We start from the raw sequence: 20,046 nt of genomic DNA on the forward strand, positions 1-20,046 counted from the left end.
AGAGAGAAAGTTGCCAGCAAGGAATTTGTTTGGTGATCTGAGTTTGACAGTGTAGTACAGTCTGTATTAATTAGACTTAGCAGCTGAATGAAACAGCAACTGTTCAACGTATTATGAATCTGTTACCCAAATGCTATAGAAACTACCACACTGATTTGACACAAAGGAGACGCTTCGTGCCAGTTACTCGCTTTCGAACTATCTCGGATCCTGAGATTGATACCACAGGTTCCCTCATCACAAAGATTCAATACTTTTCTGGCCTGGATATTTGGATATAACTACAGGGCAGACTTAAAGCTTCCCTAAGGCAAAGAACTTTTAAAATTCTGCGTGAGTTCACCCACAGCTTTGTCTTATACACTGTATAAGGGTCATCCTTATTGCATTATCTTCTTGTCCTGATGATGGTCTCTGGATTACACCACTGAGACCGAAACGTCGACACTTCAATCCAAGTCTCTTTTTTTACATTTGGCTTTCTATTAATCATTTTGTAAAGAAGTCATTTTTTAACATAGTTTGTCATCGACTGGATTGTTTTCTTCTGTATTTATGGATTGTTTTGTCAGCTCCATTTACACAAGAAGCACATGCAATTGTCAATAACTGTACACCCTTGATTTTCGTTGATGATTTATTCCCGTATGAATATAAAAAATAATAATTTTTTCTAAGAACAAACCTTTCCGTGTTGCTTCACCTTTATTCTTGTGCTCAATTTTTCATTTATTGTTTGAAACCACAAGATTTTTTGCTGAATCTGTTTAAGTTATTGCATTTCTATGGGGCCAGTGTGGTAGTTTCTATAGCATTTGGGTAACAGATTCATAATACGTTGAACAGTTGCTGTTTCATTCAGCTGCTAAGTCTAATTAATACAGACTGTACTACACTGTCAAACTCAGATCACCAAACAAATCCCTTGCTGGCAACTTTCTCCCTCAAACGCTTGTGATTTATTGCAAACATATCTTCAACATTTTGATGTTGTCATTATTAAAGTCGAATTTGGGGATTAGAACGTGCAGATAAAGCCCAGTTGTCTAGTAGGAATGTTAAGCAGTGAAACAGTCATACTGCAAAATATGTCTCCTATCAGGCAATGACTGAGTTTTCAGGTAATGAAAAAGGGAGTTGAAAAGCTTCTCCTACTTTTAATTGTTTCGGGGAGAGTTGCACTCGAAGGTCATCTAAAGAAGCTTTTCATGCTGACTCAGGCGCTAGCATTATAACTCTAACTCACCTGCAATAAATGATTACAGAGAGTACTGATTTCATTTGTTATTGCAGCTTAAAAGTGACAACATATTTAGGCAGTAAAGAAAATTAGAACCCAGATTTTTAAAGGGACTGCTGTCATCCACATATTATGAAAAAAACATAATTTGTCCATATCTACTGGAAAAGAGTGGAAAGTTATAAATGTGCCCCAAAGAGATATCTGATTACTTCACTAAATGGTTGATCAAGTGGGTGCCTTCCTCACCTGATTGGGCTTGTAAGTGAAAAATATATGCACTACACACATGCTAGATAAACCGTATCATGAGAGGTCAATTTATGAAAGGTACTGCACTTCGGAAAGGTACTGCTCATGAAGACAATAACAAGTCCTTCAACGACAGTAAAATACATCTTTACCTCCAACCTCTCCATATATAGAAACCTTTTTCTATGGTCATCTGGCTTGTTAATGAACTTTATCGCCCTATGATGGGTGAATTAATGACAATACTTGCAGTGTACCAGGTTGACGGGAAGAGCCTCAGCTCCAGAATGTAATTAGTTTCTTTTATTTCTAAGGAACACCTTTGCAAAAGCTATCAGCTTTGACAGAAGACAGAGATACTGGCAATGAACTATACATTGACTATTTCCATAAAAAGATGAGCTAAATGAGAAACCATGTGCTCTGTAGAAAACTCATTTCATGCTTTCAAAAGCACACCGTGGCTTCCAGCAAGATAGCGGTCCAGGGACTTGCGGAGACAGATTAGCTGGCACAAATTAGTCGCTTATGGTGCAACCTGCTTGGCCAGGCTTTGCATGATATTGCATTGAATGAGAATTCGCGAATTTCTCCTGAAAAATATATTTAATTCCTCACAATTTAAGGTGTTCCACATTTTTTAAAACAGGCCCCTTGTCTGCAGTGAAATGAAACAGCAGATTGCTGTTTTACAGATCTCCTCTGTGAGCATAGGATCCAATTCGAACTGGTACCCTTTACACAATACCAAGCCTGGATCAGCCAAGTAGACCGCTTAGGATGCTAAATTCGGAGAAGGGTCATAAAGCAGTCAGCGACAATGTTATGTTTATTTGCCCACATACTGTCGAGCATTAACAGGCATTATCAGCCTCTGAAGAGGGCAAAAACACTTGAATATATTCACCCTTCAGGTCTAGAGGTACAAGTACAATTAACATCCTAAATGGGGAAAAGGGAACTCGTCTGTAAAATTGGAACTGTCCTGTATAACAATGCTATCTGAGTACACCTCTAAGGTTCGTCATTGGACATGCTTACCATTAGAAGATTCAGACCTGTATTATGTGTCAAGCATCTCTAACATGATTGAAGCGTGTTAAAAGGGGAGGGGGGGGGGGGCTTCTTTAACAAAAGTACCTTAGGAGACTTACGATTCATACTTCGGATTTCACATCAATTAAACTTGCATTTAAACTGCTCATGTTAATTTAGAGAAGATTAGGAAGACATAATTCAGTGTATGCTGGTGTCGGTCTGGGTGATTGGATTACTAGTGGCTGGCCTGTGATTGACGGAGCTGTGCTTTCAGTATTAGTGCAGCCTCGCTGACACAAGCTGAAGTTAATGTTGCTGCCCACGTCAGTTCGTTTTCTGGCACACCTGGTGAATGACTGGAGAGAAGAAAAGAGCGGCCAGTGGCTCACCCACACAGATTGCTGAAAGTGCGACTATGCCTTCACCCTCGTGTACAACTGTAGACATACTTAAAAAGCAAGAAGTCAAAATTAATCACAGTCAGTGTAGACTTTGACAAAAGTGCCTGGGAAAATAATACAATGTACTTGTTGCGAAGACTTGCTCTTTGCAAATGACTGACACATTAACAGATCAAGTAAAGATATATTGCATAAAGAGGACCCGTGTAATCAGGTGAAACGTCAACACGTTAAAGGCCATTATTTTTATTCACCAAGAAACCCCTAGAAAACTTCGAATAGGGCAATATTATAAATGGGCAGGTAGTGTCCGGCACTGAGAAACTGCACTTCTTTAATTTGAAAGAGAGAGTACCTGCACTTCTCAACACTGGTGGGAAAAAATTAATGAAAAAGTACAGGCCCTTTTCATGAGAAAACAGGTTATTTAAAGAGTGAAGACCTGCACTTCTATATTTCAAAGTAAATCACTGGAATAGGCAGGATTTTGAAACCGCCTGACACTCTGTCAGACCACAGTTTCTTACACACCACCGCCAAAGGGTCTCAAAATATGACGAGGCCATGACATCTCCCCCACCACTCCCACTTCTGGGTCAGTTATCAAATGAGCACACAAGGGCACAGCTGCACGCCGGTACGCACTGCGTGTGCACACTCAGGTGCACCAGATTCAATCTGAAAGGAACACACAACTGTGAGGCGTATTAAACTCAGACTCACCTCGAACAGAATGCCCGGTCCACATACTGACAAAAGTATGCCCCAAGCAAGCAAGTGCGGGATGATGCTCACTGCCTGGAGACGGCGAAGGCTGCTTCTGTGCAAGTCCCAGGACCTAGTGCGCGTGGCCGAGGGATACCTGACTCCAGCCCTGGCCACAGGTGCGACAGTCCGCCTTCAGACCAAAGACGCGCGAAACCGCGCCTGATGCCGGCTCCTCGCCTCGCGCCTTGGACATCTTTCGCGCGCAGCCAGCATTTTCGGCAATGACAGAGGCGCCGAGACGCTCGCGATCAACCTTAGCGCGGACTGAACCACACGGAGCAGAAACGTGAGGTGAAATTAATCGGAGAAAACCGGCAACAGCAGCCTTTGTAGTCACTGCACAGAAACGGCCCTTGAGACGATATCCCCGCAGAACCGAGCGGAGGCAAATGCTCCTCAGAATCGACTCCGAACTGCTCCCGGGTGGGCGCGACCAAACACATTGCGCACAGCCTGCCTTTTCAATCCGAAATAGCACAGAACTATTGAGACGGCGGGGGGTCACCACGCCGGGCTCTGTTGACACATTGTGTAGGCTGTGAAAGCACAACACGGTGCAAGTAATTGCCTGCTGCCTGTGGCTGACAAGCAGACAAATGACGGCAATAGACGTGCCAATGAATTTACATTTATGTAAGGGGGGGGGGGGGGGGGGAAGAACCCAAACGTGCTTGCTAGACGGATCAGTCATCACATAACACATAGTACGAAGGATGCCAATGCTTGGAAGGAATTAAGAGCATGTTTTCAGGATTTAAATCATGGAAACAAATGAAGGTCCCAGGGTGACGGTGTGAGCAGTGAAGCAGCATCGTGGCATTCAGTGGCGGCTGGTGACATTTGAAAGTGGCAGGGCGTAAAAGTTGGGGATAAAAGTTGCACAGAAGAGCGCGCAAAGCTCGAAAAAAGCCCGACCATCACAAGGAGGGTTCGAGGGTTCTGCCCCTGAAGAATTTTGAAAAAATAGTTAGCAAATAGTGCATTTTAAAGCAAATTTGAGAAAGCAAGGTTTATGAAGCACAGTGATACTGAGGACTCAAACTATTTAAACATGTTGCCCTTAACAATGCCACTAGTACATATATATTAATTTACATATCACATTTTTTTTTGCAAAGTCAAGCGCAACGCTGCAAACTGCACAAAAATTTGCAGGGCTTCCCAATTATAGGCAGGGTGGAAACAAACAAACGTGACAGCCCACACGGAATGGCAAACCTTCACTCTGCACAATACGTGTATTCCTCCAGATTATTAAATGCAGATGTAAACACTGAATATACTGTTATCAGCTGCCCTTTAAAGACAGAGCCGTGTGGCAGTGGAAGATGAAACCGGAGCATTGCCTCAGAACCAAGAGCGTCTGACCAGTAAAGACGAACGTTGGCAACTGTGAGTAGATATCACCGACGTTAACACTATTACCAACAAGTACTGGGGCCGCTTGTAGTGAAACATGAACATAGCTTCCCATCCTGGTGCATGTGAAAAACAATCTGCAAACAGAGTAAAAGGTACTACAGCAGCGCCTGGAGGCAGCAGAAGCAGACTAGGAGCTTAACGGGGCCTACAAAGACATTTATCTTTCATAGCACATGGTTAGTAACTTCAGGATATTACAAATAAGCCTAGGTCCCTACTAAACTCTGTTTGAAAGGGTGTAATAAATATGAATATTGTATATTTACATCGCTAAAATCCATGACTTTTTATACAATTTAAAACGTAAAGATAGCGTGCTACAGCCGCTTGTATTTCCCAACTGTTAAAAAGCCTGACATTTACATACTCCAGGCAATGAATCTGACGCTGAGTCTGTTTCTATATTTAATCATCAGGCCTCATGTGACAGGCAGTGTAAAGCATACAATGGCTTGTAACCAGGGGCGAGGAGCTGGTGAGTTACTTGGAGGTTCCTGGCCGTTATTGGCTGAGATTGTAAGACACTGCTCACGGACAGTATATAAAGTAGCAGCTTGGCAACTTTCATTCCACGAAATTCAGGGATTTTAGGCGGTAGGGTAGTTTGGTGGGGTTCTTCTCACCCCAAATTTTTTTGATAGAAAGAGTGTAAAATGACTCATTTTAACGCGAGTTTAAATAAAGAATTTTGTGAGAAACCGAGAAGTTTTATAAAACTGTTCTGAAAGCGAACAATGCAGTTGCACCCTAACTGATCAGCATGGTAAAAGAATGGCAAAAGTCTCCTTAAAGTGCTAAAACCTTTCTCGGAGCACATTTTGTCTGTATCTTTTACAGTTTACACAGTGATTTATACGGAGGCACCAGTAAAAATACTCGCACTACGGCAACCTCAAACTGGGTGGACGAGCTGGGACCAGTGTACCCCAGCGCTCCTAAGGGGGCCCTGGGAAGTGTTATCAGTCACAAATACAGGGATTTAATTTGCAGCCAGTCAGCTTTATTGACGCCTTTGCATATTTACAGGGAAGCAGGTGCCAGGCAGTCTTGATCACTATTTTACAAGCATGCTTATTGCAGCGTGTTTAAACGAGCATGCCCATAAACCCGCTGCAGGCAAAAACATACCCCAATAGCTACGCTTTTAGTAAATGATTGAAGACAAGGTTAATTTTAAAATTAATTTAAACATAAAAAACTTACCTTGGCTTCCCGACTCTAGTCCCGAGACTGCTCCCGCCGTCCTGGACTTTGAATGCCGCCTGGCTCTTTCGTCACTGAAGGCTGCCTCCCTCCCCTCCATGGCAGCCGGCGCTGATTGGTTCGGCCGGCTGCCCTAAACACGTCATTTCTCCGAGTCTGCATCCTGCAGAACGGAGAGTGGGAGGAGGATTGGGGGAGCGGCTTGCCCACTGTTGCTAATACTGTCTGTTTGGACAGCCTCTCAGGCTGTCCAAACAGTCCGTATTCACAACAGTGGGCAAGCCACTCCCCCAAGCCACTCCCCCCTGCCCTGAGGCTCGACTCGAGTAACCAGGAAGCATTTCTAATCTGTTGACTGCTTTTTCGCCGTGCGAGAAGGGCAGGCAGAAACAAATGGTAGTTATAAATAAATAACTACCATTTGTTTCTGCCTTCTTCTCGCACGGCGAGAAAGCAGGGGGGGCGGCGCCCAAACGCCCCCATGTAGAAACCGCCACTGGTGGCATTGACAGCTTAGTGGCATGTTTTCTTCTTTTTTCTTTTCTTTTTTTAAGTGAGACCATATCATGTTGTAACCGCCCGTCCCACTTTCAGTGGAGGGCTTTCAATAGCAATCTGTACCATACCCTCGCCTTTTGACCTATCTTCTGGATTCTCTTTGCTTGTCTCCCTGAATGTCAGAAAAACAGCAGCTCTCTGGTCATCATACGCAGTGGTCTAAGTGGGGAAAAAAAGTAGGGGAACTTTGGGTGGAGAATCAGGGGGCGGGAATAACCGAAGATTGGATCAGTGGGCGGAGTCAGGGGTGTGGCTAGAAATAGCAAAACATACCAATTTTTTTGTACGTTTAGCATTTCACTGACCAGTTACAGCTTATAACGTTATTTAATTCAAACACTGGATAAACATGTTTATTTGCGGTTTAATTCAGAAAAAAGCAAACACTAATAGGGAATACAGGTTTATGTAAAGAGTGCAAAATATAAGCAGGAACAACATGTTACCTTAATGCTTTTACTCTCATTGTACAGAAATCCATGAGTACAGGGCCGGACTGAGAACAGAAACCGGCCCTGGCAAACTGCTCAGCTGGCCCCCCCTGGGGTCAGGGGGAGTGCAGGTGAGAAGTTTGCGACGGCCAGTTTTGGCCGATTTTGTTACCGGGGGCCGACATTGCCGACCCCCGGTAACAAAAATGGCCCCCCAGGGGCCCAAAACCGGCCCCCATTCTAGCGGCCTACCGGGGAAACGCCGGTACCCGCTATGGCCAGTCCGGCCCTGCATGAGTATTTTTTGTCTCAAACATTGAGGACGTGAATACAGGGCTCCTCCTGTACACATGTGTTAAGCAGGGATCAGAAGAGAAAGGGACTCTTCAGGAGAATCTAGACTCACAGAAACCCACAAAGGCTCGTTCATATTCATGTCAGCCAACTAGCTGCTCAATCATAATATAGCAAAAAGAATAACTGGCGGACAGAATGCAGAACAATGTCATACATTCACCCCAGTACAGAGATCTGGGCCTAAATCCATCGTTTTTTTGCTCACCATGTCATTCCAGTTTGGACCCAGCCATATGCAAATCAGTCTTGATACTGCGCCCAATGGGAACAGTCCAGCCCGAACTGCCAGGCCAAATCCTCCCTGTACTGGAAACAAGCATCCTAGGACCAGTTTCGGGCTTTCAGCTCTCATCAGCCACGATAGCTTGATTCCAATTGCATGAAGAGAGCACGGGACCCACGTCTGGGCATACCCGTCCACTCGGGGTGACAAAAGCAAAAAGAACAACTGATGGGCAGAATGCAAAACAATGTCATACATTCACCCCAGTACAGAGATCTGGCCCTAAATCCATCCTTTTTTTGCTCACCGCTCCTGTCCTTTCACCGCTCCTGTCCGTTCACCGCTCCTGTCCGTTCACGGCTCCTGTCGGTCCACCGCTCCTGCCCGGTCACTGCTCCTGCTCATGCCTAAATCACTGCTTCTGCCCCGTCACCTCTCCTGCCCCGTCACCTCTCCTGCCCTGTCACCTCTCCTTCCCCGTCACTTCTCCTGCCCCGTCACTTCTCCTGCCCCATCACTTCTCCTGCCCCATCACTTCTCCTGCCCGGTCGCCACACCTGCCTGGTCACCACTCCTGCCCGGTCACCACTCCTGTCCAGTCTCCTCTCCTTCCCAGTCACCTCTACTTTCCTGTTACCTCTCCTGCCCCGTCACTGCTTCTGCCCCTGCCACATCATTTTTCCTGCCCTGTCACTTTTCTGTCCCCATCACTGCTCCTGCCCATTCACTGCTCCTGCCCGTTCACTGCTCCTGTCTGGTCAGCACTCCTGCCTGATCACCCCTCCTGCCCCATCACATCTACTGTCCCATCAGTTCTCCTGCCCCATTCACTGCTCCTATCCGTTCACTGCCCCTATCCGTTCACTGCACCTGACCGGTTACCGCTCCTACTCATGCCAATTGACCGCTCCTGCCCTGTCACTGCTCCTGCCCGTCACTTCTGCCCCGTCATTTCTCCTGCCCATTACTTCTCCTGCCTGGTAACCTCTCCTGCCCCATTACCTCTCCTTTCCTGTCGCCTCTCCTGTCCCGTCACTGCTCCTGCCCTGCCACCTCTCCTGCCAGTCACCTCTCCTGCCCCATTATCTCTCCGACCCTCTCACTTTTCCTACCCCATCACATCTCCTGCCTGTTACTTCTCTTGCACGGTCACTTCTCCAGCCCCATCACCTCTCCTTTCCTGTTGCCTCTTCTGCCCCGTCACTGCTCCTGTCCCTGCTCCTGCCCAGTCACTTCTCCTGCCCCATCACTTCTCCTGCCCCGTCACTTCTCCTGCCCGTCACTTCTTTTACCCCATCACCTCTCCTGCCCCATCACTTTTCCTTTCCTGTCGCCTCTTCTGCCCCGTCACTGCTCCTGTCCCGTCACTGCTCCTGCCCCGTCACTTCTCCTGCCCCATCACTTCTCCTGCTTGGTCACCTCTCCTGCCCCATCACCTCTAATTTCCTGTCACCTCTTCTGTCTCGTCACTGCTCCTGCCCTGTTCATGCTGTGTACAACATTGACAAATTACTCAAGGGGGCAAGTTCCCCACAGAACTCTGTTTGGGGAAAGCTCCTCTGTAATCACTGACTTAGATCTCACTGGCACATGACATGCTAAAGGCAGAGGGTGGGTGCATTGTCATTCGAAAGGGGGTAATCAGCCTTAATCGGAATGACAATTGGCCTGCCCACAGCCTGTGCGTGCTCAGGGAGGGGCTGCTGCAGCCTCTGGAGTTCAAGAGAAGTGCGAGCCGCCCCAGGAAGCTGAATGAAAAAGTTATCTTTTTACAGTAGAACTATTCCTGCGTCCCGGGATGCTTTTTTGAAAGACAGAAGTAGGGGAACGGGCTCAAATATTTTTTAAACGCAGGGGCACACCGTGCCCTCCCGATCCTGCCCACTTCTACCACTGATCATACGCAACACCAAACACTTCCCACACAGGTGACACTACAATCCGACTCTCTTCCAACCAAGCGCAACCCAAGGTGTAGCCTCTGCGTCGCCTCACAGACATGTAGTAATCTATACATTGAATTACAATACAATCCTACACAAACTCTTCCAATCCTTTCTTAGTAAAGCCATTGTAAGAGGAACCCTGTGCTTCCTACGTGAAGGGTACTGGCCTCAGGGCAAGAGGAGAAATAGATTTCCAAGAAAATGAGGCGTTTGAGCATGCAGGCAATCACACATTAACACGTCATAGGCATACATCGTTGACAGATTAGTGCAAAATCACATAAGAAGACATTTGGCTCATGGGGCAACATGCTTTTAATCCCATCTGCAACATTTCTATGTGAAAGAAATCATTTTTTATTTGAATATCTATTGTGTATGCTTGTCCGTACAACAGTATCCCAGTGCACACTAGTAGTTCTTTGGAGCCATATTATCAGGATGTAACTCCTAAAAGGATGACAACTCTGATGCCTGCACAGGAGTAATTGTCTGCGGCAGAAATATTGCTTCTCTTGGTATTTTGGAATTATTCTTTGAAGCCTTCTTTGCAGAAATGGTTTTGGTTCTGATTGGGAACTGCATGCCTCATGGTATTATGACCAGTGGCCTATTGTTAAGGGCAGAGAGTGCCACCCCTCAACCTTTTTCCAATGCCGGAACAGTGTCTGTCAGTCTGAGCAATGGTCAGCCTGACACACTCTTCATGATCTGGTCAGGCCTCCAGGCTCGGTACATGAGCTAACTGAGTAGGCGCCTGACTACCTGAGCCAAAATTTGCCGGGCTGAAGATTTCATGCCCCCCTCAGCCCAGTAACGTCTCCTGTGAACCTCCCGCTCATAATGAGGGAAAGCATCACTGATATACTCAGACCTGAGTGCTTCAGTTTTACACTCTGACTTAGTTCCCAGGGCAGAGTATCCATCAGAGGTGCTTGTCACAAAGTGGGGTGAGGTCAGAATGTGATGAGGTAAGGAAAGAGGAGGAAGAGGGAGTTTTCTTCCGTCTCGTCCTTACCTGAAGCCATCTCCGAAACAACAGAACCTTCCCTCTTGTGACCAGAGACCACCACTGCAGATTTTTTTTTTAACATTTTGAATGCATGCATGTGTGTGGGTTTGTATGAATGCTTGTGTATATGTGCTTGAATGCATTCTGTGTATGGATGTGTGCATGTTTTTTTGCTGGGTGTGTGGATCTGTGTACATATGTGAAAGAGAGTGTGCGTGTGCCCGCCCCACCCGTTGCACATAACCGGCTGCCACTGATGACAGGTGCCTGCAAGAATCATGCTGTGCAGAAAATCCTCCTGTAAGTCAGAGCAAAGATCCTGTGATGTTATTGATGGAATATTGGTGCTCTGTAAGTGAAAACATCAAGCAGTTGGTAGAAGGATTCTAAAGTCACAGGAGTAGGAGCGAAAATCGAATTTAGGCCAGATTTACAGGTAACTCTGATGCAAGGCTTCATACATAAAGTCATTGAGGTAACATTGTTTAGAGTTTCCTGGGCACTTTTTCAGGCTTTTCCAGAGAGACATCCCAGGTTGCTGAAAGCTTATCTGTGTTTTAATGAGCCAGCTTCTCTTCATCAGTTGAAGTGCTTCAGATGAGAAGGTGTCCCTGAGATAAATAGTATTTCGGGTGAACTGGCAGGCTACCACCTGTTAAGTATCACTGAGGCAAAAAGTTTTGCCTTATTGTGACTGAAGTAATAGCAAAGGAATGTCAGGTGTGACCGAGAGGATTGTGCAGGATAAGTGTAAAGAGCTAAAAGCAAGGGCTTTGAAGGTGAATGCTATTTATACATGTATCCATAATTTCGCCACTTTTACAGGGAAGTAAATATGATTGTAAAGTCAAAAAAACAGTGTATGTCACAAAAACCTAATGACTTGAACTTACTACCATGTAAGGATATGAGCCACGGTCATACTCAAAATTAGTTCTTTGATAGTTGCATAGTCAGCGAAAGAAACAGAACAGTGCCACCTTTATCAAGGTTATTGACATGTAGGATGAAAAGAAGAGGTTCAAATAAAGACTGGCTCTAGCAGGCACATTGGCCCATATATTCAGTTGGCTCTTATAATAAACAAAATCAGGGACAGGGTGTGGGGGGTCTTCTTTGTTTTTTGTGTCACTCACCACCAGGTTTTTCCTGATGGTGATGGACTGAAAAAAGCACATCACACCATCTGTTCTAAATAAAGCTGGCAATGTGATGGCCCCATCTCTATTAGACTGTCAGAGTTAGTTTTATGTTGACGGAGCCAATGGGGGTTTCACTGACGTAAAGCTTACAGTGTTCCCAGCTCTGAATGAGGAGGGCAGACTGAGCCCTTGGTGGACAATGTACTCTGTTACATTTGTGATGGAGGACCCTGTCCGCCAAACTCTGAATCTGGCCTTTAATGTTTGGCTTTTTTATACTTTGTCTTTGTATAGTCTTAGAGTTCTCAAATAATTCATGTCATTTTTTTTATCAGTTACATTGCTGAGACAGTGAGACCTTTTCCTGTTAAAATAGTCAGAGTACTTAGATGAACAAAGGGAAAGATCCAGTTTCATGGTCATTGTAATTGAAGAGCTCAGCAAAGCACCTCGACAACCACAAAGTGAAATGAGTAAAGAGTAGGAACCTGCTATAATAATATTTAAACAGTTTGCCCTTAGCTGAACATTGTGAGAGTTGAAGCAAAAGTCACTGAAATTAGAACTATGAAGCTTTAATTGACCAAAAAAGAAAGGAACTACACCAGTAATTCGTTTTACTTGACAGTTCCACTTTACAGTGTCAGTCAGTCAAGCACTTTATTTCAAACACAAATGTGACCATAAAAGGTTGCAGCATAGACATCACAATGTGACACTGAGAGCAGATATTAATGCAATTGGATGTGGAATCCAATTGTTGTAAATACACAAGGGCTTGTCCTGAGGTTATGATCCCCCATCTTCGTATAATCAGAATAATTTTTTTTCAGTAAGATTAATAAATAATTTGCAGAAGAAGTTTGTTACCTGAGTGACGAACGTACTATCCGCATGGTAGCAACCAACCCCAACAGAACAGCTACCTTCCGTAGCAGAGGAGTCAATATTAGCAACCTAGCGCTCGTACCCATCACTGCCCCAACCCACATCACTCACACTGACCCCCCATTATCTGGCCTCTGAATTAATTGCCGTTTAACAGTAAAGCATGCCGCTGATGTCGCTGATCTCATCTTGAGCCAAAAATCAGACCTAGCGATCTTGACCAAATCGTGGCTCAATGACTTCTCATCACCCTGCCTAGACTTCTTAGTCCCTCCCAACTATAACATCGTAAGACTAGAAAGGCAGTCCAAAAAAAAGGGGGGAGGCATTGCCTGCATCCACCACTCCAACCTCCATATTACCGAACTGCTGGAAGATCCTACAGACTCCTGCAAATACCTGGCACTCGCTGTGTGCAGCAACACCACCCAACTGTGCAGACTGCACTTTTCCCACCCCCCAGGCAGGAACGATACCTTCACTGACCACCTCTTGGAAGTCATCACAGCCAGGTTTCCCCCAACTATAAAGACATTTTTCTTGGCGATTTCAACCTGTACTGGAATGGTCCCAAGGACCCTCAGGTCAACTCCATCAGAGATTTCCTGGCCGACTAAGCCCTTACCCAAGTCTGCACACTCCCAATTCATTCAAAAGGCAACACTCCAGACTGGATCATCGTGGAGTCAGTAGTGAAGCTTATCTTTATAGACCCATGCGATTGGTCTGACCACCTTGCTATCACCTTCCTTCTACCTGGCAACCAGAAGACATGGACTCCACAACCCGTGATTCCCAAACATTGGGTTAGAGGCACCAAGAACCTGGATCTTAGTAAATTGGCCGCTCATTATGAGACTGACCATCCCCTCCCATATCAATACAGCCAACAACCTCACTGAACACTATTCCATGACCATATCCAACATTCTAGTCACCCTTGCTCCACTAAAACTAAAAAGAACCAAAATCAAAGACAGGAACCCCTGGTTCAATGGATCCCTCAACAATGAGAGGAGATCCCTCCGGCAGACAGAACGAAATTGGAAACAGCACCCACCAGCAGCCCATCTAAAACTTCTCCACCAGTCCAGAAATGCCTACAACAAGAAAATCCTCAACTGAAAAAAAATAAATTCAGAACAGAACTGGAGAACGCCAAAAACAGACCTTGCAAACTATTCAAACTGGTCAAACACCAATCTAACAAACTGGCAAAAACCTCTAAAGAAACCCCCAAATCTGTGACATCTTTCCTCCTTCTTCTCCGACAAGATCCTTGCCCAAAGAAATGAACTTAGATCCGCCACTCGTACCCAAACCCCACCGGCTCTGCCTCTGCTTTCTGCGTTGCCCCCCCAGGCATCACCAAAAAGCCAAGAGCATTGGTCTAACTTCAAAGGATATGACGAACATTCCGTCTCGAAAATGCTATCCTCCCTTAACCCGAACAACCACTTCAATTACCTTTTCCCCTCCAACTGCTTAGCCACCGCCTCTCAGGCCATCATCAATTTTTGAACTGCAATAATCAACGCCTCCTTCCTACAAAGATCGATACCTGACTCTCTTAAAGACGGCCAAGTCATCCCCATCTTAAAAAAACCTACGCTGGATCCTGCTTCCCCTGACAACTATAGACCTATATCTAATATTCCACTCCTTGGTAAAGTTCTGAAGAAATTTGTTCAACAGCAGCTGAGCCAGCACATCACCAACTTCCACTTACTGGACGACTTCCAATACGGGTTCAGACCTGGTCACAGCACTGAAAACACCCTCCTCCACATCGTGGATGATGCTGTCCAAGCCATTAACAAAGACAAAACCCATCTCCTAATCCTCCTAGAACTATCCTCGGCTTTGGATATGGTCAACCATGAAAAACTCCTTGAAAGCCTGAAAACCAGGATGGGACTGGATGGCCCTGTTCTTGAATGGTTTAGGTCCTTCCTCCAGAATCGCTCTCAGAGATTCCTAATCAACGGCAACCTATCCCCTCCCTCTCCGATCATGGTTGGAGGCCCCCAGGGATCAACCCTGTACCCCACCCTCTCCAATCTCTACATTGAACCGCTTTCAGAAGTACTACGCACCGCCAATAACTCCTACCACATGTATGCCGACGACACCCAGATCTACGTAAAAATCTCTTTTCTCAAGGACATTCTTTACCTGAATGAGGCCTTAAAGCTGACTGTCCAGTGGCTCACCTCTAACCAGCTCAAGCTTAATGCCAAAAAAAAAACGGACAATCAGGCCTTCTCCGGGGCCGCACCAAGAATTTGGAATTCACTCCACCCGCCATTCGAAAAATTCTGTACTTGGCACGCTTTAAAATGGAGGCCAAAACCATCCTTATGGGCAAATTCCTCTCCTAACGCTTCATCACAATCACCTCAGCGACTTTGTGCTACCTTCCCGTTGGCTCTCACAATGTCTGGATGACGCCCACCTGGCACCTCTGGACATCCCACCCTGGATCTGAGACCGGCTGTCTCCTGCACAATGTATCTACCTGTTTCATCCCAACTGTTTCCGTCTATGTTATCCCAAAGGTATCCACCCCTCCTAAATCCCTTGTATACTACTTGTCATTCCTGTAAAGGGTCTGGTTGGCGATCTATATAACACTAAATAAATAAGGTAAAGTGTACAAGGTTTTGCGGGGAAGATTCAGCACATGGACATGACAGGACATTTGTGGGATCCATTTGACCAAGAAGTAAGTCAAGATACCACCTCAAAAATCCTAACCTGTACCTAGTGAGCAAAAACCTGTCCCTTGAATTATCAATCCACTCAAGGTAAGGCTCAAGGGAACAGAAAAAGTCGATATCTGCATAGTCTCTGACAGACCTTTTGTTAAACTTGAGATGCTCCCTCAATGATCTTGACCTAGATTTAAAAGCAGATTTAACCCACACAATATCGGTCTTCCGGATGGAGGAGGAGCTGGTGAAAAGAGACGGCCTAAACAATTTAGTTAATTTGGATTGATAAAATCAAACACATGGGATTTTGGAGCCTCTCTCATATGCAAGGCAATCGTTAATAATTTCTCTGATTATTGTGCCATGGGGACTGACCCAGATGTAGGAACATAGGAGCAAGTGGACAAGCTTAATAAAATCCTCTGCATATTATATTCCAAACTCCTGATGTACAATGAAGGTAGAGCATGAGGGTGGGATTCCCAAGAGTCTCCTGAGCGCCCGGTTCTGTTCCACCTGGAAGGGGTTGGTATCCACAAAACCCCAGATCCCGTCACCATAAGTAAGAATCAGGAGGCATATCCTTTCATAAACTTTCAATAAAGGGGCTACTGCTTTTTCTTTTACCAATACTTTTAGCCAGATTGAAAATGCAGCCCACAAACATAACAGATTTGTGCCTCTCCTTAGCTATTCAGGGTCCCTAATTAGATCTAGCATCCATGACTACCCCCAAATACGAGCACTCTGTAATCTGTACAACAGGTTGACCATTCAAAGCAAATCCCTTTATCCTATTGTTTCTGGGCTTACATTGTTTTCTCTTTTTTTCAGTATTTATATAGCGCGAATTTGACCAGAATAGGCTATCAGAGCGCTTTACATAGCACCAGTTGCACTACATGAGGGCACAAACCAATTGAACATCTTTGCTTGATTGGTAACCTGGCCCAATGACCTCATAAAAGAACAAAGTCCTGGAAAACAATGCTTAGACCATTTGGAGTTCTGGATATTAAAACCGCATCATTTGTGTATAATAAAACCGGGACCTTTTTCCTACCAATTTAAGGGGCATCTGAAACTACACTAAAGAGGGCAGCTCTAAACCATTATACAAAAGGAACAGAATAGGGGCCAAATCGCAGCCCATTACAGTGCAATTTCACCCTTCTCTTGACATGTACTAAGCCATTCCCCTTTTCTTGAACCAAATGACAGGAAGGAATGGAAGGAACTCTATTACTCACCAGAAATAGTCTCATTGGATGGCAAAGCAATAATAAATCCATACATTTTATGTTGCAGCAATCCTAAATTCATGTCTCCGCTTTCTTAATCTCCACATCATATTATAGTACATTATCTTCTTGGGGTGTCCCTTACAAGACGTATTCCTAAAAGTTGGTGAACTTGCAACTTTTACTTCTTCAACCGTTTTCAGTGAATGGAACAACATCACTGCAAACTGATCTTTAACTAGATTTGACAGAAAAGTTTGCAGCCCCCATTTTTTCATCACAGTCCATAGGACTCACTTGTACCAGACATTTTCCCCAGACAAAGGATTTCTTCGCTCCTTTCATCACACATTTTCATTGCCAATATGTTTTTCTCAGTGAATAGAGAGGTGGAAGGTATGCCACAGAGAGAGTCAGGGCCCTGAACCCTCACAGGCACCCCATGATGTCCTCCCCTCTATCTTACAGAGGGGATGGACCTCCATTCTAGACTTACCCATGACCAACTTGATACACGGTTCTCTGACTTCTTGTTCTGTCCCTCCCTGTCGCCATCAGCTTAAACCTGCCCACCCTCATCTCCCTAAGTGAAAAAATTCTCTTCCAACCCATCTGTCCTTGGCATCTACTGATTCATTCTCTGACTTTGTTTGTATTAAAAATCCTTGAGAAAGGAGTTGTACTGCATCTTTAGTGTGTTCTAAAGATTAATAACACCCATGACCAATGAAAGCTGGGCTTCTATTCACAAACATAGGACCTAAACTTTTGAATTGCAAACAAGAATTGAATACAGCTCAGTGATCTAACAGACCGAGCAATTGCAGGTACTGCTGGTATTTCCTTTCTTCTTTTTGCTTCACAAATTTAGTTTACCATTGATGAAGAGACAACTGTGTTTTGATAATGGGACAAAAAGAGCTATACACATTCCAATTGTGCATTGATCTGTCAGAAATCCCCCTCCTAGTTGCAGTCACTAAGTTGGAATGTATGGCATGTTTCTCTTTGTTTACCATCCTCTTTATTTTAAAAAGTCAAATAAATTCAGATGGACATCTTGAAATTGTGTTTTTTTCTCAGGCTGATGATCCAGTCATGTTGCTTTCAGTGAGCCTGGATCACCTGAAGCCTGACATTTTGGGTCAGCCCTATGTATCTACTCACATAGGTTTTTCTTACTTATTAAAACACAATACTGCTGTACTAGCAGTTTTAGACCCTTGATTTTCTCCATCCGGGTCAACCCAAGAACCATTGATGATGAATGTCCCATTGTGGTCCCTACTTCATCTCCTTGCTACCTATCAAGAAAGTCCAGCTGTTTTCCACCATCCACATTTATGGTCAAACATTGGAAGGAGACAAATTAATATCTAACCAGCAGTGATTCTTTTACATTTGCTCCCTCAAAGGAAACCAAGGACACAATAGAACATAGCCTAGTGTCTGTCAGGGGAACGGCACCAGGTGAAATTTCCTTCCCCCAAGACAAGACCATGGCGATTTCCCTCTTTGGGGCATGAAGACACCTTGTGATGCTTCACTCTGTTGAGATCAGCTGATAGAATACACTTTTCGATACTCTAATTACCCTATGATGATGTACGAGTTAGCATCATATGACTAACTAATGTAATTCATATATGCACCTATGCTGAATTATTATTCTTACTTCTTTTTATATTCAAATGTACGTGTGAACATATTAGTTTCTTAGCTTAGCCTGTGTGCCACCATTTTGTGTAACTCTCTGTGTCTGCGGACCCTGCTCGCTCATATGCCCCTCCCGCAGGAATACAGAAATGTACTAAGACAGCAGTTTTCATTTCTTAGCTTACTGTGGCCGAAACTAACGAGCCCCCTTATCAGTAATATTCTCATGCCCGGAGACGCCGAAGCCCAGCTCCATGGCCTTGAGTAGAGATAATAATGTATCCCTCACAGGTGCAGATGCCTGCTCTATGAGAGCATTGTTTCATGGTCCGGGGCTCAGTAATTTTCCACAAGGGGCGTACCCCTCGTTACTGTATTGCATTATAATGTATTACTGTGATGCAGAGAGTCAGTCCTCTCGTTCGCACTCCTAGGAGTGAGGTCGGACAGGGCCCTCTCATATGAGTGTTGTTTGGCCAAATAAAGACTTTTGTTTATTCTTCTCCACTGTCCGGCTGACTTCCTATATGGTAATTATAGGTGAGTGCGGTAAGTCACTCGGGTGGATTTGAGCCACGCTTATCAGATGGCGCCCGAATAGGGACCCCGCGATAAGGATCTTTCTCACCCGTAAGTGGGTAGCAGAAGACCGGGGACCCGCTGGTCGGCACGGTGGGCCCGGGATCCCATCTGATGCCGAGCTTGGTTCTCGCAGCGCTGCCCCACCCTGCTGATCGGGAGAGGTCCCGGTTCGGATCTTACGCCGGGGTCCAGAAGGCGGAACTTGAAGCTGACCGTGTTGGTCCTGGCAGCCGGAGGTGGAGAACGGTAGAGGTCGGTGCCGCCTACGGAAGGTGAGTGGTCCACCTGTGATTGTTTGAGGAACAGGAGTGTTCCGGGAGACTAGGGTGTCTTCAGTGGTTTGAGGAGCCGGTGTGCTCCTGGGGCTATAGTGCTCCGGGGAACTCAGAGTACGAGTTGGTGCTCTGACAGACTTGACGAGGTGGGGGACGTACTTAGGTGTAATTGTTGGTAGCGATCCGACCGGATGGTACTGTGGTGACGGTGTGGCTCATTGTGGGCAGACTCTGGTGCGCTTACCCTGAACTCCTAGTGTGGTGATTCAGTGGAGGTGTGATCCGGGTTTCCCGCGGTAAAGTGCGCAGCGATCCATAGTGCCGCACGGGTGGCGGATCTGTTCCCCGCCCTCAGAACAGTTAGCGTACTGTTCAGTCTGCGGTAGAGTCCAGGTTCCCCAGGACTTGGTCGACGGGCCTTGTCCCATTTGGTAACACGTGTTTGGAGATATTGTATATGTGTACGTGGTTCTCTGATGTCCGTCTATATGTTTGTGTGTGAATGAACTCGAGTTGTGATTCAAGGTAAAAGTAGTCAGTGGAGAAGTGCTACTTTTACATTAAAGTAAAGATGCCGTGTTTTAGCAAGTTACGATGTTTTGGATGCTGTTGTCGACCCTCAGATACTAGACTGGCCGAGAGCCAACCTGCACCCCCTGAAGGGACACCGAGTTTTGATATGTATGTTAAACATGGA

General features: G+C 45.3%; 1 protein-coding gene across 3 annotated transcripts in view; it reads right to left on the bottom strand.

Annotated features, from left to right (window-relative positions):
- Positions 1-20,046, bottom strand: part of ZNF385B (zinc finger protein 385B) — a 1,149,514-nt gene that overhangs the window by 693,982 nt on the left and 435,486 nt on the right. The window contains exon 1 of one of the 3 annotated variants that reach the window (XM_086956212.1): positions 3,655-3,892. The exons of the other annotated variants lie outside the window; for them this stretch is intronic. Coding sequence (XP_086812338.1) covers positions 3,655-3,679 — 25 coding nt within the window. The 5' untranslated portion in view covers positions 3,680-3,892. Of the gene's footprint in view, positions 1-3,654; positions 3,893-20,046 lie in introns of those variants that run through there. 3 annotated transcript variants of the gene reach the window in all.

Source organism: Lissotriton vulgaris, chromosome 2_1 (genome assembly GCF_964263255.1).
Source record: "Lissotriton vulgaris chromosome 2_1, aLisVul1.2, whole genome shotgun sequence".
NCBI lineage: Eukaryota > Metazoa > Chordata > Amphibia > Caudata > Salamandridae > Lissotriton > Lissotriton vulgaris.